Source organism: Thermobia domestica, chromosome 8 (assembly GCF_964235325.1).
Source record: "Thermobia domestica chromosome 8, izTheDome1.hap1.1, whole genome shotgun sequence".
NCBI lineage: Eukaryota > Metazoa > Arthropoda > Insecta > Zygentoma > Lepismatidae > Thermobia > Thermobia domestica.
Window position 1 is genome coordinate 43,289,811 of NC_137461.1, and position 24,131 is coordinate 43,313,941.

General features: G+C 33.5%; 1 protein-coding gene across 1 annotated transcript in view; it reads left to right on the forward strand.

Annotated features, from left to right (window-relative positions):
- LOC145692844 (uncharacterized) overlaps positions 1 to 24,131 on the forward strand; it is a 79,956-nt gene that overhangs the window by 29,159 nt on the left and 26,666 nt on the right. The window contains exons 4-7 of the mRNA XM_081768353.1: positions 5,107 to 5,269; positions 8,618 to 9,666; positions 12,481 to 12,571; positions 22,162 to 22,262. Coding sequence (XP_081624479.1) covers positions 5,107 to 5,269; positions 8,618 to 9,666; positions 12,481 to 12,571; positions 22,162 to 22,262 — 1,404 coding nt within the window. The remainder of the gene's footprint in view (positions 1 to 5,106; positions 5,270 to 8,617; positions 9,667 to 12,480; positions 12,572 to 22,161; positions 22,263 to 24,131) is intronic.

The window sequence follows — 24,131 nt, forward strand, 5'->3', positions numbered from 1 at the left end:
AACTAAAGAGAAGCTCTCCAGTCATTATGTAAATACAAATGTAATCTTTTAGGCAACATTTAGATAGCCGGTACGTCGAGTCAAGAACATAATAAAACATACCGCCTCTGCTTTTTTCCACTTGGAACACCGCTTAACAATACTTAAACTCTTAGACTAAACACAAACACTGGCTGTAATCCAAAAAGGAAAATAAGCAGTCACTTTAAGTGTATTTGATGCAGCAATTGAGGCCGTGTATGTTGCAGAAGATGTATATATATATTTAAAGTTTTGCATATACAGGACAGAGCTAGAGCAAATTATACTCGGGAATCGTTTTCTCTCACTATAAAGTTTTATTTAAAAAATTTCCTTTTTATAAACAGTATGATACAAAATCACTATAATGTAAAAAAAAAAAAAAAGTGTCCTAAGGTCTGAGCAGCCTAAGGAAGGATCTCCACAGCATTCTGAGCAAACTAAGTGGAATGAAGTTAAAATCTTCAATGCTCCACGCAAGCAGAAAGGGAGTAGAAAGCCACAAAGCTCCGAGCAAACTAAGTGGGCAAGATAGGAGGCCTGGAACTAAAGGCTTTGGGTTAGGTACCTCTCAAAGCTCCAGGCAAGCTGGGGGAGTAAAGTTGACCAATCGAAGAATGATACCAGATATAGAGGTCTTCCTGGTTTTGTAGCTACTCCAATGTGGCGATGACGCTGATGGTTCTTAATCACATGTCTAGTGATGTCATTGGTGTTTTAGTCGTCTGCGACTGTAGTAGTTTATAGTAGGACGCACGTGGTGTTGCTTATAAATATAAACATGTGTTGATTGTTTGTAAACACAGTCATGTGCGAGTTATTACTGTATATATAATAGTCAACAATAGGCTTTTATTTACAACAAAAGACGTTCGAGAAGTGGAGGGAAATAGAGTATAGTAACAGCTTTCTGCTAGTTTAGCGTGGTTGTTCAAGCTACAGAGGCAGGATTGTAAGTGAAGGAGTACTGTAGTTGTAGTGTTCGATATTCGTTGTATCCAGTATTTCTGGAACATATAACAACCATGTTAGTTTCCAAGTATTTCAAGACTACGTTCAATCCTTCCTGGTTTTTTAGATAGTTGTTTTTCCATGGTTTCAGAAAGTACTAGGTGACTAATTTTCTGCCCGCTACAACATTTGCCAGAGACTCTTTTAGCTTTGTAACATGTGACAGGACGCGGTAACAAGTCGCATGAAAGATAAAAAACATATTCATGTGTCCGCATGCATCTCAATATTAGGAACAGTTAGTGCCTTTGTGAATCAAGAAAACAAGTCATTACCTTCTGACTTGGATTGTAATCTTGTTTATACCTTACCTAAATAAAACTTAAAGGTTTCTTGTGATGTATGCTCAAATATGGGTTCTACGATGCAAATTGGTACGACTTCGGGAACGAAATAAAGTATTTTACAGAGATTCTTAGTGAAAGATAGCATTAAAAATGCAGAATTATTATTGTGTGTTTAAAATGTAATGACATATATCAATGTGTACTGCTGCTATACTTGTGAAAGTATCGGTTGTGTTCTCAGACAGTGATATTGTCGGAAAAATGCAGCTGTAACGTAATAAAATAGCATACACTTTAGTTATAGTTTATCACCATACTTTAGAAATGAACTAATCTATTTGTTGAAGAAGACACTAATGTGTAATTCTGAAGTACCTTAAAAGGGCAAGTGTGTACGCGTTATTTGACGTGGGCGTTTTTATGGAATTTTATAACTTCTGATTTTTAATCGCTTTCAAAGAGACGCTTTCACCCTTGACCTTAAGAAAGATGATTCAAATTACACTGGGTGGCCTCAGTGTAAAGTTTGCATTTCTGCATATCTTCGAGTCAGATATCAAGATGTCGCTAAATAATCCTGTAATACTGGATATAGGAAGCATTTATATCCTGTGAGTTATATACTTACATGAAACATTTAAAGCTGCAAGTGAAATAACAAACTGGAAAATCGTTGAATTTCTAAGAGCCCCGCATAACTTATTTAAGTTCCAGCACTCCGTACCAAGTATGCTCCTATAGAAGTTCAGAAATGTTTCCAGTGAAGTTTTGTTCTGGGCTGGCTTAAAAATAGTAGTATTGTCCAGCGAACCATTGACATTTATCCTTAGCTTGTGTTGTATATTCAAGGCGTCAGGAAGGACAAGAAAGTTCCCAACTCTTCGAGCCATCAGATCGTTTCAAGTATATTGAAAGAAGGAAAATTACTCATTCCTAACCCTACGATTCTTTAAAGCACTTGCTTCAGAAGTAGAACCTTTCCTTATTGAATTTCAGACTGACTCTCCTTTCAGTCCATTTCTTCACTTTATCGGATGTAATAAAAAAAAATGTGTTGCGAAACAAGTTTGTAAACTCAGAAGCTTTTAGTTCTTCGACTTCAAGAATTTGGATACTTCAGAGTAAAAGGATTTAAGGAATGTTGTTGAAAATGCACTTCGTTTTCTTTCATGGAAACTCAAATCTAGAAAGAGGATTTTTCAATTAATGCAGAATGTGTAGCAGATAATTTAAAAGAACGAACTTTATTACCTATTTGGTACGATTAAGTGGCTTCCTTTGCTAGTCTTAAGAATCTATGTACAAGGAAATCCATGATTCATTTCATACTCGTTTGGCAGAAAAAACAAATCAACAACGAGACGAACAGAAAAAAGAAGCTGAAAATACGAAAATAGCAATCATTCTGAACGAGCTTGATGCTAGGATGACTAAAATAATGGAAGATATGCACAGTATTGATAAGGAAATAAAGCATTTGGAGAAGTGAAATGAACTACATAATACTGTTGATTTTTTTTTCCTAAAGAAATGTTAATATACCGCAGCCAGTTATATACGTCCTCTCTTTTTTGGTGAGTATCCCACTGACTTTGTCCTTACAAAATCACAGGTCAAGTTTTAGGAAAAATGCTTAATTTCTTGCTTTGTGTAGGAATCTTTATTAAGTAAGTGTTCTCTTATTTCGTATCAAAATATATTTGTTTTTATATTGTTCATTTTTTTAGTTGATTAGGAAAAAATATAATACTTATGTATCATCCTTGTCATGCTTTCTTGGTCTTTATTTCCCATGAATATGCGAAAATCTGTATGGATAATTACACATCGGGGAAAATATTAAAAAATGTTCTAGAAAACCGAGAAAAGTCAAGGAATTCTTTCCTGTGATTTTTGTCACCGCCCTGATTTAGCGTCTACGATTATGGACCGACGCTAAGGAAGATAGTGATGATGACTCTGAATAAAATGGTGAGATGGTGATAGAATGAAAAAAAAAATGTGAGGAAATGTAAGAACCTCGGGAAAACCCATTCACACGATGTTTGTCCACTTGGAAGTTCACATGGAACGAGCTGGGATCGAATAAGAAACATCATTCACCGAAGCTAAGCGCTCTAATACGGAACCAATTGTCCTTTCGTACAAACTTGTAGAAATTGTGCTGCAAAAAAGCTCATGTTACTTTAGTTTTTTCCTCATCGAATATTTTTGATCAACCATGTCGTTCACAGTCTTTTACCAGTCCAGTCTTCGTAAATGTTTTACATTATGTCGATTAGAAGAAGGTGTTCTACCTTCCATGTTTCTTCTCTTTTTCTCACTATTGTGGATTCTACCAACAGTCGTATTTTTAGCATACGTCGCTTCAATCTTGATACAATCCAGTCTGTCATCCCTAATTTGCTGGCGCAACCTTTCAGATCTCCTTTGTAAAGTGAAAGAGGAAAATCGCATTTTGGTTAATTTTTCGATTGAAGATCGTGAGTAAGCGATTTTTAGGGACTACGGAAACGGCTGCAAGAATTATTTGTATATCAGTGGAGGACAGATAGAGATCTTGCTTTCAAGAGGTGCACATATCTGTCAAAAATTGAAATTCAAGGGTGAATAACAAATTAGTATGTATTGATTCAACTTTGTGTTTGGAACCTATGTCACTTTCAAATCAGGAAGAATTCAAAGAACACTCACTCTCTATTGCATTAATATGACAAATATTTTTATTTATTTATTTTTATTTATTTATTTTTATTTATTTATTTTCTACCATATGTCGTCAAAATTTCGCCTTCCTATGTTTTAATGTAATACGAGATGCCTCATAACAGTTTTACATAACCTTAAAATCGTAATTCCTGCCGTTTAAATATAGCAGAACACTGTTTTGTCTGAAAGTAAAAGCCTACATAAATAAATAAATAAATAAATGCATTTTGCAAGTTCTATAACTTCAAAATGAATATATGTGATAACGAAGGAAAAGGAATCGGTATGTTGAAAAACAATAGAAACTTTGTGCATGTGCCTTTGTATACAAGTATTTTTGTAAATAAAACTAAATCATTCTATACCTAACATTTCAATCTTAACAAAAATAAACTACTTCAATTAAATTTACACAAATATTCACTTCTTATCTCAAGTTTAATGTAGTATGTTGTACTTGTTCCTTGTTCCTTCTTGTTTCTAGTTATTGACTCCGCGTTAAGTAAATTCGATATACGTAAATTCATACTTATGTAAAAAACAAAAAAAGAAAGAAAGAAAAGAAAAGAAAAGAAGAGGAAAATGTACAAATGGTATTTACATCTGAAGTAAGAAGTATTATTAAATTTCTAAATTCTATTCTGAGAGCCATGTTGTAAATGAGGTACCAACGAATTAGGTAATTAACTATTCTTAACTTCTTATTATTTGTTTAATAATTTCATCATCGGCGTCAAGATTCTCTACCGTATTTTATAAAGCATAGTTATTATGTAATTGAGCTTTTGCATTGCAGTATTATTAAACCGATTTTTTTTTCTATTTTTCGTATGTGTTCATACTTGTTTGTGACAAATATATTAGGTTATGGTGAAAATTATAAACATACATACATTTTGACTTTCGAGGATTTTCTATATTATTTTTCCAAATTTCAATTCTAACTAGACAGTACAGGTGTAAGTGTTAAGCAATTAACCTTCTAGTGTTAAATGATACGATTTAAATATAAAGGTTGGTGTTCAGAAATTTTAAAATGTGTATGTACTATCAATTTTTTTTCTCCTTCTTCTTTCAGGCATGCGATCCCAAAGCCTGGAAACCATCAAAACCTACATTTAGAGAATCTTGCATCACTGTTACGGAAGCTTTTCCCCAGTGTTTTTGGAATTGTAAGGAAGCAATGGAACCTGGGATTTTTATGCTATATTGGCTTGCTCGCTCAAGGAACATGTCTAAAGGTATATTTTCATTACTGTGTAGTATTTGGTTTTATTCATACTTAACGCGGAAGAAAGTTTACTCTGACTTCAGTGATCACTTTTCTATTACGCAGTCATTTTACTTACTTGGAATTCTGATTTCTGAAAATATTTAATATTTTTTTACCTTTCGACTGATTCTTTGGGCCTTGTTCACGGAGGATAAAAGTAGAAAAAGTAATAAAAAACATTAAAAAACGTTCTTTGCATTGCTCTACCCTGGTAGATATAAAACAACATATAGGGAAGAAGAGCTACAAATAAATGATAAATATGGTTCAGGATAGAAGAGGATGACTCTGGTAAATCCGTTTTGTTTTTATTTCCTTAATATTTTCATTACATTTTCTCCTTTTAAGTGGTTTGATGTATCAAAATTCCTTTATATATTTACCCTGTCTGTCCGTGTGTCCGTCCGGAAGACTAAAAATTATCAAGAAGTACTTGATGGACCACCATCAGAGGAATCGAGTTTGGTCATGGATGTGATATTCATACTGGAAATGGTAGAAATAAACAATTTCCAGTTTTTATGTTGATCACTATAGAGTAAAAATCGTAATAGATAGTAAGATGAGGTTTTCTGCAATCGATTAAGATTTCCAAGATTTCATCCTCATCACTACTAAAACCGGAAGTTAAAGAAAGTCACTAAAACTTCCGGTCGCAATATTAATTTACGTAAACCAGAAACAATAAGGGAGAGCGAAAAGAGGTTTCTGGAGGATCGATTTACCGTTCTAAGAATATTTTCTCGTAACTCTTCATTCAAACCGAAAGGGACACAAATCAACTACTTCCGGTTTTATTGTAGATCACTATAGAGCGAAGGCGATAATAAATGGAGAGCAGCTATTTTTTGTAATCAAGTAAGCATTGCAGTTACAAATTTCATTTCCATTATAATCTCTGTACTAAAGCCGGAAGTGGTAAAAATCTACTACCACTTCCGGTTTCAATAATAATTGAGAAAATATCACTCTATACAAATCAAACTTCTTCACGTGGTGTACAAGTGACTCAGTTTTGTTTGTTATTATCCGTGAACAAAGCTCCAGAGTAAAGCCGAATAATAAAAGATGTAAGATATTTTCAGAAATCAAAATATCAAGTAAGCACAAGTGCAGTATACGAAAATACTGTTAATCATTTGTACTTGTAGCAATGTCGTAAATTCATGCTATGTACTTCCTAAGGTAGTTGGTGACTATATGACGTATCCAAATCATATGTATAGTACGTATTCTTGTACTTAATGTATGAAAAAAGGATGAAAATAAAATACAAATACAGATCGTTAAAATTCCAGAACACGTTAACATCATATCTGAAAACTTTTAGAACATAGTTGCAGTTCTCAGAAGCAAAGGACTCCTATCAAAAATATTCTAGTAACGCCCCTACAACCCATTCATTTATTTTTCAATTTTAACATTTTGGCATCCTCGTTCAATGTCAAAGTTAATGAAACGTCAATCCATAACTTATCATGGGCTTGGAATCACATGTTGTCCCACTGAGTTGTAATACTATTATAGTATGTACGATGTATTGAATAATTATCAAGAATATTGTCATAGGGATTCTATCTAAGCTTACCGAATAGGTGTTCATTCGTCATAGTTGAGGGATATCACATACACTTCCTACGTGACGACCCCAGTTATAAGAGGAGAATATGAATGAACCTTAACATAGCAATATCATTTTGTTCGTTGAAGTTTATCATTCCTTTTCAACAATGAGGCTATATGAAACATGACCTAGAGTTTAAGAGGAAATCCAAATCAGCATAATGCTATATGATAGGGATCACGTACACCAAAGGCGCTCTGGAAGACTAACAGGGAAAGCTAGTAATACCTTACAGCAAAAAAGGCTGGAATTTAACCAGAAATTATAGAAAAGTTCTAGCGGGAAAGCGATGAGTTGTGAATCTAGCAATACTCAACGGTTATCATTATTTACTCAACGATCCTCTTAATTGTTTCGTAATCAGACATGTTGCATAATGTCTGTTTCTGTTAGACTTACGATTAAGGAAACTGTCGTATGGCAAATAACTCCCGATCAACCCTGATCGGGGGAGGAACCGGGTTCTATTCACGTTGAGAGCTCATGTGGTTTTCATTCCATATTAAGCTGTAGATCCATGCCTCCGTGCTGAAAAGGGAAGCTTAACTCAAATCCAATCCAAAATCCCTTTTAACTCTAGTAAAATTTTGCATACAGAACATTCACTAACTTTAGAGTTGCCCAGGAAAACAGACGAAACTGAATTTTTATAAGAGATGCCAGCAGAAATAGAGTTCTCCCAATACATATAGTCACACTTTCCAAGACATCACTTTCACAATACCTTTTGTCTTGTATAGGGTGTCCGGGAAATAGGGACGAATATTAAAGTGCTATAAAACTAATATAAAATATGTCGAAAAAGTTTTTTTTTTTTTTTTTTTTTTTTTTTTTTAATAAACACATTGAGTAACTTCTCCCATTTATGTATACATACACATTAGGTAATTTTCTCACATTTATGTATGAAAAATTGTATCCGGCATATGACCACCCAAGGCTCGTTCTCGTTCTACGCTTGTCGAGCCAATATCCATTGAACAAATCGATGTCTCTTTTCATGATCTGTAGGCTTCAACTCTTGTGTAAGTTGAATCTTGTATGCATGCATTATAAGATCTTTCGACAGGATTTCATGCAGTAAACTTGGTGATAAATTCAATTGTTGAGCTCGTCGGCGAACTGATTTCATGGGCTTACGGTCACACTCGGTCACACTGTCACGCACGACAGCAATGTATTCTTCTCTTCGAACAGAACACGGTCTACCAGTTTGATTAACATTTAACACTGACCGTGGCCTCAAACTTAAGGACCAACTTCCGAACTGATGATTCAGTAAGAGCAACATTGCGTCCAAGTGTCACACGCAAATCTCGAACGGTTGCCGTGGGACTTTCCTTATTTTTGTAATAACTTTTAATCACTTAGATGCGTTGCTTTGTTGTCAAATGCTCCATACCGAAATAAACACCAACCAACAATTCTCACCACACAGGCTACTAATCGGAAGAATAGAGGATAACAAACATGGTAAAACCACGACTGCCAACCGTCATATGACAAAATGGTGCGAAATTCCAATTCGTCCTTATTTCCCGGACATCCGCTAGTAAGTGTAAATCATCCTAGACTGCGCAAAACAGATAGTATTATACTGTATAAGTATTGTAGTATTATAGAAGAGATTCCATAATATTTTAAGTGTTCACAACATTTATCTCCCACTTCTGTTTCTTTTCTTGTCCCTAGGCTTAATCGTAGCAAAATGGTCTGGAAATGGAACTTTGAAAAACGCAGCTACTACAGAGTCAAACGTAGTTATTAATCAAACAACACCTCTGGTAAACAACGGATCTACTTCAACATCAGGAGATGATAATAAAGCAACTAAAACAACTAATCACATCACCTCTGAACCAATGTTTAATGTTAAGGTTGCTGAGTTTGATCCCCAAACGCCAGTATTAGGATTAAAGATGAAACTCAAACTCTGTTTTGACCACTTTGTTCCATCACTTGACAGTTCGGCAAGAAGACTTAACTCAGACTTCATCCACATGTTTGGGAACTTACTGAAGAAACCATATAATGATTTACCAATTGCTGAAACCATACCTAGATCAAGGATTTCTGAAGAACAACTGAGGTCTGAAACGTCAAAACTAAATGAGAAAAATCTGATTGATGTAGAAGTATCAAAGCGTTTTATGTGGATAAATGAAACTTCATCTGATTCTAAAGCAAATAGCACGTCAACACATGAAAATACTAACGCACAAGAACAGAAAGTGACTGGCGTAGCAAACGAAAATTCATCTGCAGACAATACAAACAGCACATCAATACATGAAGATACAAACACACAAATAACTGATAGTAAGACGCTTGATATAGAAGATGGCGTTGCTAAAAAAGAGGCTACTCCAAAAATCGAAATAACTTCTCAAACAGGATCTCCATCTGAACAATCAACTACCAAATTCATACACCTCAATTTTAGTCTGGACAAAAAATCAACAAATGAAACATCGACGAAATCATCAACAGTTGCTCCATCCTCGACAGCAGCTGTCACTGCCTTTGAGGAGCAACTGCGTCACTTCAAAGCACAAATGGAAGAACTTCCGAGTACATATCCTTTAAGTTCTTATGCCAAAATTTTAAATCGTTTTGCTTTCGAAAATTACTACGAGGTTGTTGTGGATGAAGTAAAGGAGGCCAAGGAATCAGATCATACAAAGAAATCAAATCTGAAGATAAATGGTTCTTCGGAAAGAAATTTCTCGGACAAATCACAGGTATACTCCTTTATTTACGTAAAATAGTAGAAATAAAGTTGCCTCTTTAAGAGTACATATTTTTTTTCCCCTTTAAGCTTATCATTTTATTTCTCAACCTTTTATTTTTTTATTTTATTCATTTAACAATCACCAGATACAGCTCAGAGACCATTTTATACTGGATATCCAACAACAACAACAACAAGGGAAAGGATTTGGGAAGTTGTCGGCCAGGGTCTGTTTAGTAGGTACCATCCCGGCATTTGATTGGTAGGGCTGAAGAAAACCCTGGAAAACCTCAGTCAGGTTGGTCGGCAGCGGGAATCTAACCCAGGACCTCCCGAATGCGAAGCCAATGCTCTACCACTTGAGCTACTTCGCTCGATTTTAAAATCAAGAATCACCTGAAACCATATTACAATTCATGGGAACCAGAAGTATAAAAAAATATGAGGAGCAGTTTTTCAGAACTCTATAGAGCACAAAACATCATTCTTACAGGAATTGTATTTTTATTATTATACATAACCCTTCATTACAGAAACGTAATTGTAGGTAGGTAGGTAACTATGAAATTTGTAGGTAGGTAGGTAATTGTAGGTAGATAACTCTCAAATTTGCAAGCTTGATTAGTGAAAATAATAAATGTTTCATGATACATCTTGTTTTGCACAGTAGAAAGTTAGATTTTTTTTTTTTTAATGGACAGAATTTATGAAATTTGTAATCTTCTGAGCATCTATATAACTTTAAAAAAGCACAAAGGATATTTTCTGTCCGAACTTTATAAAAGGTTTAAAGTTTTATATTTAGTGGTTTTGAAAGTAAAGTCTGGATTTTAACTACAGACATAGGAAATACCAGCAACAGAAGTATATAAAGTTTGAGATTTCTGACTCGATCATAATGTGGGTTCCACGAACCAACAACCACTTTGTATATACAAAAAAAAAAGTGCTTATTAAACGATAAATGAAATTAGTTTAGAAGTACAGTGGAAGGTAGTTTCGTAAATGTGTGTGTCTATTACCAGTTTTAATTGTTTTAACAAGTATTATTTGTTCAATTAGTCTGCCACAATGTTAATTAGACAAATGTAAATATTTCAGTTATTGAGGATTATATTACACACATACAGTATATTATAGTTATCCCTGTGTAGGGGTACATAGAGCTTGGTATAGTGAATTATAGCCCGGAATCTTCACCCACTACCGGCTTTTATAATAAAAATCCACTTTAACTATGTCGGTCCCGGCGTCCCCCACAGGGACATAAAATATGACGACATTATTATTGCTTTACAACTTTAAAATCCGACTTGGAACACAGAAAACTATTTACTAGGGATGATCCATATATGATTATCCCCTGCAAACAGTATTCAATGTTGCCAATCTGATTTTAAAGCTGTAAAGTAATAATAATAATGTCATATTTTATGTTCCCTGTGGGGAACGCCAGGACGGACATGGTTAAACAGTATTTTACAGAAATACTAGAATGATGTAACTTCTCTAATATAAGGTAGGGAAAGGTGACCCAAGGCCCAAGCACCCTAGAGCAGGATCTCCACAGAGCTCCGAAGCAAGCTAGATGGAGTGGATTACGAATCCCCAATGCTTCGAATCAAGGAGAGAGGGGATTAAGAGTCAAGAGCTCGAAGCAAGCTAATCGACTGAGGTTAGAAATCTCTACAGAGCTCCGAAGCAAGCTAAGCGACTGAGGTTAGGAGTCTCTACAGAGCTCCGGAGCAAGGTAAGCGACTGAGGTTAGAAATCTCTACAGAGCTCCGAAGCAAGCTAAGCGACTGAGGTTAGAAATCTCTACAGAGCTCCGAAGCAAGCTAAGCGACTGAGATTAGGAATATCTACAGAGCTCCGAAACAAGCTAAGCGACTGAGGTTAGGAAACTCTACAGAGCTCCGAAGCAAGCTAGGCGGAGTGGATTAGGAATCCCCAATGCTCCGAATCAAGCAGAGAGGGAGTTAAGAGCCACAGAGCTTCAAGCAAGCTAAGTGACTGAGGTTGAGAATCCCGACAGGGCTCCGAGCAAGTTAAATGGGAGGAAAGGAAGCCTAAAGTTCCAAAGCAAACTAGAAGCCTTCGGTTGGGTATCTCCTAGAGCTCCGAAGCAAGCTAAAGGAGGGATTGGCCAGCCGAGACTGACAGCTGTCCATAGAATCCTATCAGTTATATAGGCGCTCCACGTAAGGTGATGTCACTGCTGTTCCCTCGTCGTCATGTGAATGGTGGTGTCGCTTCTGCCTTCGTCGTCTGCATCTATAGTACTCCATAGTATTGTGCATGTAGTTGTTGTTTATAAATAGGAGTACATGTTGGGTGTTTGTAAACACAAGTATGTGGGACATTACAATATATTCTTGCTTTAAGTTTCATTCAAAACAAAAGTTTTATAAGAGAACAAAATTTGAAAGAATAATGACTGAACTTGTTTCTATTTTTCCACGCTGAAACATTCATTATAAAGAATTTAGTAAGACCAGCAGTGTTTTTTTTTATTATTATTATTGTTAGTGTACCAGATCCTAGCTAAACTAATCTTAAGTACATAACATTGCAAAGTTCAGATGTTGCCGGTAAATGTTGTGTATTCCTCCTTCAATTTGTTACTAGCAAAGCATTTGTTTTTATCCTGCCAGATAAGTATTTACTCTTTACGATAAGTTATGTTATTATAATGAATCGTTTAACAACTTTGCAACTATAAAAATAACGCACAGCATTTGTCAAGATAAGCAAACTAGAAAGTGACTATAGCGTTGATTATAAAAATACTTAACTTATTTGTTATTTCTACTTTCATTTTCAGGGGAAAAGCATTAATTATCCTGATTTTAAAAGGCTAATGGAAGATTTTGACAAATATTTTAAAGGAATGGGTGATTTCATTAACCCCTTTGGTAAGTATAACATATTGAAGGTTCCTATGCTCTTGTACACTAACTAACTGCATTTAAAATTCATAGACGTTAATCAGTATAGAGTTTTCCAAATAATAACAAGCAAGAATTAGATAAAATTAATCATGATTAGTGTTATTATTATTAAATGATTTTAAGATATAAAAGACTTTGTTAATGGGTTCCACTGCTCGTTTCAGAAAGCCCTAGGGTTTTATTACCATTATTAGCTTATTAATATTTACGAAAACATTCAAATTTCTAGAAGTTAATGATGTGATTTACTTCAATAAATTTCCTTAACTTTAAGTTTCGTACTGGTAACATATTTAATTATTATACTGCCATATTACTTATTACTTGCTACAATAGGCAGGAAGCTTTCTTTTTTCGCCTCCAAAAGGAAACTTCAGACTGGCAACCTTTTATTTGTTGTATTTTCATACTTCTTGACAGGAATTTATTACACTTCCATGTTTCCTGAGATTGGAAAGAAATTGCATGATCTTACATTTCCCATTTCTGACCAGTAGATATAAACTTATAATTTTTCTTTCTCTTTCTTTCTTTCTTTTTTTTTTTTTTCGAAATGGACGCTTTAAATTGGCAACATTTTATTGTCATTATCTTCCAAGAGAAGTTTCATATATTTCTTTTTCCATTTTCCTAATTCCTTGTCAGAATAGGAAATTCTCTACAATTATAGAATTGGGGAATTCTTTGCCTATTTCTTTGAAACTTCCATCATCATCTCTTATTCCTTATTTCTTCAGAGGGAAGTTTGAGATCGCCATCGTTGTATTTGTATGCTTCCATATTTTTTGCCTCAATATTTAAGAATGTTTACGACTTTTCTTAATTCTTCAAAAGAAACCTTCAGATTGTCAATCTCTTATTTGTTTTATTTATTATTTATTTATCAACACAATAAGCAGGTGCCAATTAGAGGGTTGAAATACTACAATATATTTTTTACAATAGTTTTTTTAGTCCCTTACAGGACATTGTGCATATAATTTTATCATGTTTTTGACATAATTTATTGTAGATTGAAAATATTATCTAGATTGGTGACTTCAACATTATGTTGGTTCTAGCCTTTCTGCAGTAGATGGGCAATATTACGCGTTTGTTGTAATAGGTAAATTTTAAAAATGTCTACCAGTGTATTATGGTTTTCAAGTGATGGTTCAATTCCAGTTACTTTGTATATCAAATGCCTAAGAAATTTTGATTCAACTTTTGAAATTTATTGGCGATACTTTTGTTACGAGGGGTTCCAAATTACAATAGCATATTCCAATTTAAAGTGTACATATGAGAATACATTTTTAAAAGTGTTCCAATATTACTGAAGTCCTTACCACTTTTAATTATGAATTCTAAAATTTAAAAGCATCATGAGTAACATTTTCAATGTGTTTCATGAACGTTAATTTCGGGTCAAATGTAACACCTAAATATTTAACTGTAGTAGGTCTGCTTATAGAAGCATTATTAAATTTATAATCATATTTAATGATATTTTTCTTTCTGCTGTTCATATATCAATTTTATCATGTTTTTGACATAATTTATTGAAAACAGAACATATTCTCCAAATTGTCCTGACTTCAGCATTGGTGGTTTCTGCTGAACAATGATAAGTTACATTCGTTTATGTTTACTCCAAGTTTATTGACTGAACATCAGTTTGCAATACTCTCTAAGTCGTATTGTAAATCAAGACAATTATGGACAGAGTTCATCTCAGAGATCATCAGCGAACAATAATTTTTCACTGTTGATATGTGATCTGGAAGATCATTGACAAAAATAATAGAAATAGTAAAGGGCCTAGGTTGGAGCCCTGTGAAACTCCTAATAACGCAAAATACTTGTCCGATTTAAATTCTTTATAGACTACTGTGTACTTACGTACACTTAAATATGATGAAAAGAATTATTTCGTACTGTTGGTCAAAATAGGCAGAAACTTGTACGACCTTTTCCTTCTTTCTTAATTCTTTAAAGAAAAGCTTCAGATTTCCAATGTTTCAATTCTTTACACTTCCCTAATTCTTTGTCGGAATAATGAGTAACTTGTGTAATCGTTTTTCTTTCTTCTTTCTCCATGTGAAAACTTCACATTAGCAACGTTCTGTTTGTTATGATTGCACACTCCTTGCCTTAATATGCAGGAACATTGACGATTATTTTCATATTTTTTTTTTTTATTCACTTTCCTTTGGCCCCAACGAGCTAATGCTCACATTAAGGGGCAGTACAATCCACTACGTACATACTTCAATAATAATATAACATGACAATATATGTTTGTCATAGACTAAAAAGAGACAAATAAAAGAAAGAAAAAAATAAAGAAACAATAATGGAAATAAAGTACAATTATATATATATATATATATATAAGAAAAGGAAATACATGGTAACTACTAATACACGGAACAATAATAGAAATTCAAAATATTGCATAAGATGTTAACTTGAATAACAATATCTGAAATACATGAACAGAAACTTTTATAGTTATGGATTATATATGTAATTTACATTAACAACAAATTTAGGGAAATATCATATAGCGTGACAGTTATTCACAATGATCTATAAACTGCTCCCAGTAATGCTGTGTCACCTGTTTCTTAAATATATACTCACTACAACAATTTTTAAGTTTATCTGGAAGGTCGTTATACGTTTTGAGTAGACTGTATTTGACAGTCCTTGTGCCATAGTTAGTTGAGTTCGTTCGTTCTTATATGTAGTGCATTTCTACGTCTAGTATTGTATTTATGAATATTGTTATTTTTTTGAAGCTTGAGATTAATATGTGTCTGGGAATTTATAATTTTGTAGATTAAAATACTTGATTGAACTTTTGCAATTAAATTTAGTGGTAATAATTTAGTGGTAATATAGTGGCACCTGAGGTCATGTGCAAACTATTGCTGGAATATCTGGGAGGTAATCCATACATTGACTTTATTGCTTTCTTTTGGAGAATTGCTAATCTCTTTATATCTGATTGCCTACCATTCTGCCAGATAACCGATAAGTAAGATAGGTGGGATTGTATGAGTGAATAGTATACTGCTCTAACACTTGAATTTGGTACGATATTACGTAAACGACTGAGAACTTCCACAACTGGTGATATCTTCTGTGTTAACATTAATGTATGTTTGTCCCATTTCATATTTTCATCCAGTACCAGACCTAAGTATTTTACAGTACGTGCTCTGAATATAGTCAATTCATCTATCTGTAGTTTGCCAGGGATCCGTGTTTTAAATGAAGGCTTATGAAACACTAGAAACACTGTTTTGGAGGGATTAAGTACCAATTTGTTTTCACAAAGCCACCGACTTAAAATGTTTAAATCGTATTTTGTATTACACAATAGTTCTTGGACAGAGTTTTCAACATAAAGTATTGTTTTGTCATCTGCAAATAAAGCAACTTTGCCTTTGAGGTTTAACTCTTTTATGTCATTTATATAAATCAAAAATAATAGTGGACCTAAAACTGACCCTTGTGACACACCATGAAGAACTGGTAATGCAATGCTCTCTTGACCATTAACATACACATATTGTGTTCTATTGTTCAGGTAACTTTTAAACCATTTCAGAGTCACTCCTCTTATTCCAGTTTTTTCCAATTTTTTAAGCAAGATTGCATTGTCAACTGTATCGAAGGCCTTTTTTAAGTCAATAAATAACCCTGCTGCTAGTTTATTGTTGTCTAAAGCCTCTTCTACTTCAATTACTAAATCAAAAGTTGCATTTAATGTACTGCATTTTTTCCTGAATCCATATTGGTGTTTGTAAAAGAAGTTAAATGATTCCAGATACCTAATTACCTTATTGTATACACACTTTTCTATTATTTTTGACATACAATTTAGAATGGAAATAGGTCTGTAGTTACCTGGTTGTAATTTATCACCCCCTTTAAAAACTGGTACAACTTTTGCTACTTTACACAAAGCCGGAAATGAACCAAGCTCAAAAGAAAGATTAATGAAATCAGCTAAACAGTACTTTAATGTACTTTTACATTTTTTAAAAATTTCATTGGTAAGATTATCTTTTACCGTATTTCTTTTCATCTTTAGTGAGTTAATAACAGCTAAAACTTCATCAGCAGTCACAGGCTCGAAGTAAAACGAATTAACTCTGCTTTGATTACCGTACTCTTCGTCATGTACTTTAGAGATTTGAGATACCAAGTCTACTCCTACATTTGTGAAATATTTATTAAGTGCGTTAGGTACTTCTTGGTCAACTATTTCTATTTCACCAATACGTAATTTAGCCACTTCTGATTTTTTATGCTGGGTTGTGTTTATTAAAATCTCATTAACTACTAACCAAAATTTTCGAGGGTCATTTATATTATTCATAATTCGTTCGTGATAAAACGCATTTTTTAGATTTCGTTTCTCTTTCGTAACTAAATTTCTCACGTTCTTGTACTCTTCACGTATGAAATTATTATTATTTATTTATTTATTTATTATTATTATTTAGTTATTTATTTATTATTATTATTTAGTTATTCTCCAAAGAGAAGCTTCAGATTCACACTCATTTATTTGTTACTTTCCACACTTCTTGCACCAATAGATAGAAACTCGAACGATTGTTTCTTCCTCTTAATTCTCTAAAAAGAAACAGACTTGAAACATTTTACATTTTAGAATTTTCTAATTCTCTGCCAGTAGCAGGAAACTTACGAAATGTGTCTTTCTTTGCTTGTCTTTCTTTCTTTCTTTCTTGTTTTCCCAAAGGGTAGCTTAAAATCAGCAATCTGTAGCTTAGTTTAGTTGTTGCACTTCCCAATTTCTTGCCCAAGTATGTGAGTCCGTTTTAATTTTATTATTCAATCTTTTTTAATTTTCTACAAAGAATCTTTAGATTGCCACTTTTATTTGCTACCACCCATATTTCTGACCAAAATAGGCAGAATCTTCGTACAACATGTTACGATGAAAAGTAATAAATAGTTAGTTGATCAGAAATGTTTCATAAGTAAGTGCAGTGGCGGCGGTTGGACGTTAAAAGTGGGGAGCAAGACATGATCTTAACAATTGTATATCAATGTTAGATTTCCTGCTTGTTTCTAACACTGTTTGATGAAAGTTGTATAACTAATAGGATATTATCTTTTTTCACTTAAAATGCCGTATATCGTATTTCTATTTTATTAAGTAAATTCATAAGAGTAACACAGGTAGGTACTAGCTCTTTATACTCTTAAACAATGAAAGTGTAAGAAGAGATTTGAGTTCTTGCTCATGAACATCTCAAAATTCTGTCTGGAAAATTGTGTGATCAGATTATTTAATAAATTTGCAAAACAAATAAATAGAAGGGATAATATTAATCATAGTAATGAATAATGACGCTTGTTTTGCAGAAGTTATATTGAAACTGGGAATTAATGAACAACTTATACTTTTAATTCCACACATGCCAATAAATTAATGTTTGTATTCTTAGAAAATGAAATACAGTAAGTACTGTAAGTTTATGCTATGATATTTAAAGAAATATGCAATTGCAATATTAATTACCTTGAATTGCAATTAAAACGCAATTCCTGTAGCTTTCTTAACTTCACGGGGAGACAAATAACTAATATGTACTCACGCGACGGCAAATATCATATGGCACCATTTTTTTTTTTTTCCATGAAACAGTAATACATACAAAACCTTTACCAGGATGTCCACATTCTGGAAAATAAGTGAAAGTCATGGAAAGGTCAGGGAAGTAAAAATGTATCAGGTGAAGTCAGGGAAATGGCAGATTGGTCAGGGAAAGTCAGGGAAAAATCAATTTAGGTCCATTGTTCAATTACTGAATTTATGAAATAGTGTTGATTTCTTTACTGTTACTGGATGCAAAATGTGGGTTCATAATGATGATATTGAGGGAGTCAGTGTTTTCTGATATAGTTGTTGAAACTAATTTTCTGCGAAAATACATATAACTGCATCCTGGCATATTTGCTCAAAAGAGTAGACGCTGTTCTAGAAGAATTGCATGGTGCCAAGAGGATATCTGGACAAATGGCTGAGAACATGAAGAAATAGTATCTCCAGCTCACAGTGAAAGCTCAGACTGAAGAATTTAAGGAACACTCGAATGAATTCATAGCCAATGATAGAGATGGTATTGGACTTGATGAGATTTTTACTTAGTCTTAGGAAATGGGAAGAACTTCGTTGATTATGGTCGTTATGAAATTGTGTTTTATCTTCTTTCACGGAAACGCATTTTTTTGAAAGTGGTTTCACAATAAATAAAATTCTCATTGTTGAGAACTTACAAGAAGAATCTCTTGTGGCTCAATGAATCATATATGATTCTGTGATGAGAATAGGTGGATCATCAGGATTAATAATTACAAGAGGTATGATAAATTCAGTGAGAAGTTCAATGAGACAATATCAGGTGTATTTGGAAAAGAAAAGAGAAATAAATGCTGGAGACGAGAAGAGGAGAAAGAAACGGAAGATTCGGCAACAGCTAAAGGAGCTGGAGGAAGAAGAGAAGAAAATTAAGCTGCAGAGACAACAAGAAGGATATTCAGATCAATGAGAAGAAAACTATGCGAGAAAGGATGGAAACAAATTTCTAAGTGGGTTGCATTTAACAACTGCACCAGTAAAAGTACGTAATGTTTTTTTTAATAATCAGTAAAATCATGTATGACCTGTTTATTACTATAGCCAATATTATAATGCTGTGTAATTGGTATTATAATGTGTAGGCATATAATGTGTAATTTATTTTTATATCTTAAGTACTCTGTATACTGCACACTTTTGTTTGTAACTTTACATTTTGTGTAATAGGTAGGCCTAATCAATATCGGCCTAATGCACATATTTGTAAATTTACATTCCTTTGGAAAGAAGATTGAAAAAAGAAAGAAACAGAAGCGGAAGAGAACAAGGCCAACTATGGGGGGTGTGGAGGCTGGAGTTTCTTTCTTTTTTTCTATATTTTTAAGTTATTCAGAGGTCAGAGAAATCTGGAACTTTCGTCATGGAAAGTGAGGGAAACGTCAGAGATCTTTTCTCCAAATTGTGTGGACACCCTGTTTCTATTTCCAAATGAAATTATATAAGAGCATCACTTAAAAAAAGTGTGGGACAACTCCCCTCTCTTGCCCCCTCTAATCGCCGCCCATGAGTAAGGGTCATGTCTTTGATGGTTAAGATTAGAAGAAGTTTAAAAGAAACACTGTGGTTACATCTTGCGCTGGAATGAGGATTTGTATAATTTATATGTATTCGTTTATTTGTATAGATTTTAACTTTTAAAATACAACAAATATATTGTGACAAGAATACATAATGTTTTATATATATTATATTTTGCTTCTACATTATATTATAGATAAATACACATGGTTAATTAAGTAGTACATGTTATGCCTAACCCATCATACATCTTCATTGGCACAGTTTAATTTTTGACTATCTAACACAACCTTTATTTTTCATTTATTTATTTAGTTTGTTTTGCAAAAGAAAGCATCTAATTAGCAAGATTTTGTTTGTAATAATTTTCATTGCTTAGCTTTCGTATTAACTTAACAACATAACGAAAGAGAGAATTCTAATTGTGATTTAAATGAAAATAAATGTGAACCAACCTTTACGTAGCATCCATACTGCTTGCAACCGAGGATGTAACTTTTAGAACCTTGCACTTTCATTGTCGTCACAAGTGACATCGCTAGCCCTTCCATAGACAGGAACTCACATATTATTATTATTATTATTATTATTATTATTATTATTATTATTATTATTATTATTATTATTATTATTATTATTATTATTATTATTAATAGCAGCAGCAGCAGCAGTAATAGTAGTATTAATAGTAGTATAGTAGTAATAGTAGCAGAGTAGTAGTAGTAGTAGTAGTAGTACAGGATGTCCAATATACAATGCAACCCGGAGTTTATGATAGAACTTTTGAACCTGAAGTGATACACTAATAATGGTTATACCAAAATGAAGCCTTGTTCATGCATATATTTTTAAACTAGGAAGCAACGATTGAAGTACACTAGGAACCACACAGTGTTGCCAGATGTAACCGAAGGTGTAAATCAATTTTTTTGCGAAACATGTAAATCGACTCATAACTCATACGTATGAATGTTCTGTCGTTAACTTCCAGTTTGTTTAGTTGGAGGAGCTTAAAAACTATAGAGCAGAAAAAAGAATTTTTCATTTCCACCGATAACTAATCGGATGAGGCCCCTGTAAGGGGGAACTAGGGAAATCGTAGTTTTCATAAATTACCACTCTGAATTGGCAACTTTGCTGATGTTTCAGTGCATCAAAAGGTGTGTTAAGGATCTGTCTACATTATGCAATTCCTGAAAAGAATGAAAAACAAACTTTGAAATTATCATGATAAAATTTTTACTTACATGCACCCGGCAACACTGCTATTCATTTCTATGGGACTATTTAAAGCAAGAGGTATACAAGAACAATTCTCGAACTATTCAAGACCTGGAAACGACCATTCGCAGTGCCATTGAGAAAATTAACACTTCTAATCTTCGTAAAGTTGCTGCTAACCTGGTGAAACGTGTGAACCAGTGTTTGAATCAAAACAGGGGACATTCTCAGCATCCACTGTAGAGCTGGTAACCCATTTCTGATAGTAGCAGTGTTGCCGGGTGCATGCAAGTAAACGTTTTATCATGATAATTTCAAAGTTTGTTTTTCATTCTTTTCAGGAATTGCATAATGTAGACAGATCCTTAACACACTTTCGATGCACTGAAACACCAGCAAAGTTGCCAATTCAGAGTGGTAATTTAGGAAAACTATGATTTCCCTAGTTCCTCCTTACAGAGGCTTCATCCGATTAGTTATCGGTTGAAATGAAAGATTCTTTTCTCTGCTCTATAGTTTTCAAGCTCCTCCAACTAAACAAACTGAAAATTAACTACAGAACATTCATACGTATGAGTTATGAGTCAATTTACATGTTTTGCAAAAAAAAAAAAAAAAAATGATTTACACCTTCGGTTACATCTGGCAACACTGTGTTGTTCCTAGTGTACTTCAATCGTTGCTTCCTAGTTTAAAAATATATGCATGAACAAGGCTTTATTTTGATATAACCATTATTAGTGTATCACTTCAGGTTCAAAAGTTCTACTATCCCAAACTCCGGGTTGCATTGTATATTGGACACCCTGTAGTAGTAGTAGTGGCGTTAGTGATGTGGTAATTGATTTATTTGTTATATTTCCATACTTGCATGATATTTTTCTTATTAATTTTCCAAATAGGTAGGAATTCTTTTCCCAATAGGAAAGAAGTTATTTATGGTAACTTTTTTTTTTCTTGTTCTTCTTTCTTCCTTAATTCTCCGAAAGGCAGCTTCACATTGAGAGCTTCTTAATATAATTTCATACTTCTTAACTCTAACAATAGAGAGGAACTTGCAAGGGTATAATTTTTATTCTTTCCTGTGATTTACAAGAAGCTTCTGCTATTACTAGTTTTTTTTTTAAAATTATTATTATTATTGTTTCAGACCATGAAAAAGGAAGAGACAAGGTCGATGGGCCATTAACTGCTGCAACTCGAAAAGCAATCAGCAAAATGAAAAACAGTCCCAATGGATTTTTCCTAGTTGTAAGTATTAAAAAAGTTATTTAAGAAGCCAAATTAAAGTTGGTCATTAGTCCCGACCCCATTTTTCATTTGTTTTTAAAAATATTGCAGTAATCGTGTTGCTGTTAATTGTGATGTCACTAGACTTCGGTTAGTGCGTGGTGCTAACAGTAGCATTGTGAAGTACGTATGCATCGTCTCTCTGAGTATTCGGTACAGTATTGTAAACTATCTCGAATACTCAGATCTCAGAGAACATTTTAGACTACTTAAAAATCCTAATCAGATTTTTGGAGGATAATGATCTTTAGTTTCCGTATTCTTATCCTTATTAGTGAAATCGGAATACTTAGCGTTTTCTAAGGTTTTCGTTTTTCAGTTTTTTTGTTGTGTTACTACATATTATTACTGCTTTTCAGTAATTTTATTGTTACATATTTATCGGTGTTTTTTCACAATATACATTTTGTGTAACAAATTGTGATACAAATTTCAATTTTTCTATTGCAATTTGTAAATTTTGTATCGCATTTTCTTACTATAGTGAGTAAATATAGAATAATTTATAGAGTCCTTTTGTTCGGGATGTATTTTGAGGTTTGTGGCGTCTCGCAAAGAGAAATCTTGAAAATACTACTGTATATTGGTTTTTTACAAGGGACGTTAATGGGAATCTGGCATATCAGTACTTCAAATGGAAAGCGAAACGAAAAGTGAGAGAAAGACGAGAATATTTTTTCTATATTTCCGGCGCTGAAAAATGCCGGTACTGTTTCAGTGATCTACTGTACGCACTTTGCGTTTTAGTAACCATATGCAAGCCCCATTCATGCTATACCACATGTCGGCTAGGTCCAGTATAGTTTGAACTTATTCTCTCTGCTGCCAATGCACCATTTTCTTTTTCAAGAGACATTTTTTATATTACTCATTCAGAAACAAAGATAGGATGACCCGAAATCTGAGGATGACCCACTAGCAACAAACCGACAAAGAGAAGGAAGGACAGAATGAAAAACGCTTTTGTAACTCAAAGTCGAGTCATTTTTTTCTTGCAGCAGCTGACCTTTCAAAGGAAAGTTTCTTGAAATAATAGTAATACTTTTTCAGCTTGCTCTTTATTTTAGCTTGTGTGGTAATAAGAAAGATGCATCACAATTTGCAATACATTTTTCAATTGTATATATTGTTACTTATTCTTTTAACCATTTCTCATTTTTCGCTTTACATATATATTAGTCTGAACTGAAGAAAATTTACTTTGATTCTTTAATATGCAACATTTATTGGTCATTGGATTTAACGTGACGGAAAGAAATAACCTCGCTGTTGACGTCTCCATTAACCCATAATCAATCAATCAATCAAGTCAGGCCTAGATGACAGACTGAGCAAATATGAAGACCATCTTGAAAGAAATTTAGCTAGTTTATTTGCTTATTTTGCTACCATATGAGAAGGATCTCGCACTTCGCATTCAATGATTTTATTTGATTTATTTTTGTCGTCAAATATGTTATGAGAATAAAGGTAATAGGTAAAGATGTTCGCAATTATTCTACACAGAAGAATTGCTTTGTGTTAATTTGTTGAATATTATTTCCGGGTGAGTGAATGAAAATTATGTTATTAAGCTGAGTAGTATGAGTAGTTATTAATCTGTGATGATCCACCTTTGAAGTAATACTTCAGCAAACTATCAAACGTTCGGCAATTCCGGATTGTTATTTATTCTCAAACACCAAACATAAAATATCTGGGAAAACTTTGATAAACTGAAGTTAGTAGAGAAAGAAGTTCGTTTAATCTAGTTTAGTTTATTGTCATCTTTTTAGTGCATAATGATTACATATTGGTCTCATGTCACAATACTGGTAACAGGAGACTAAG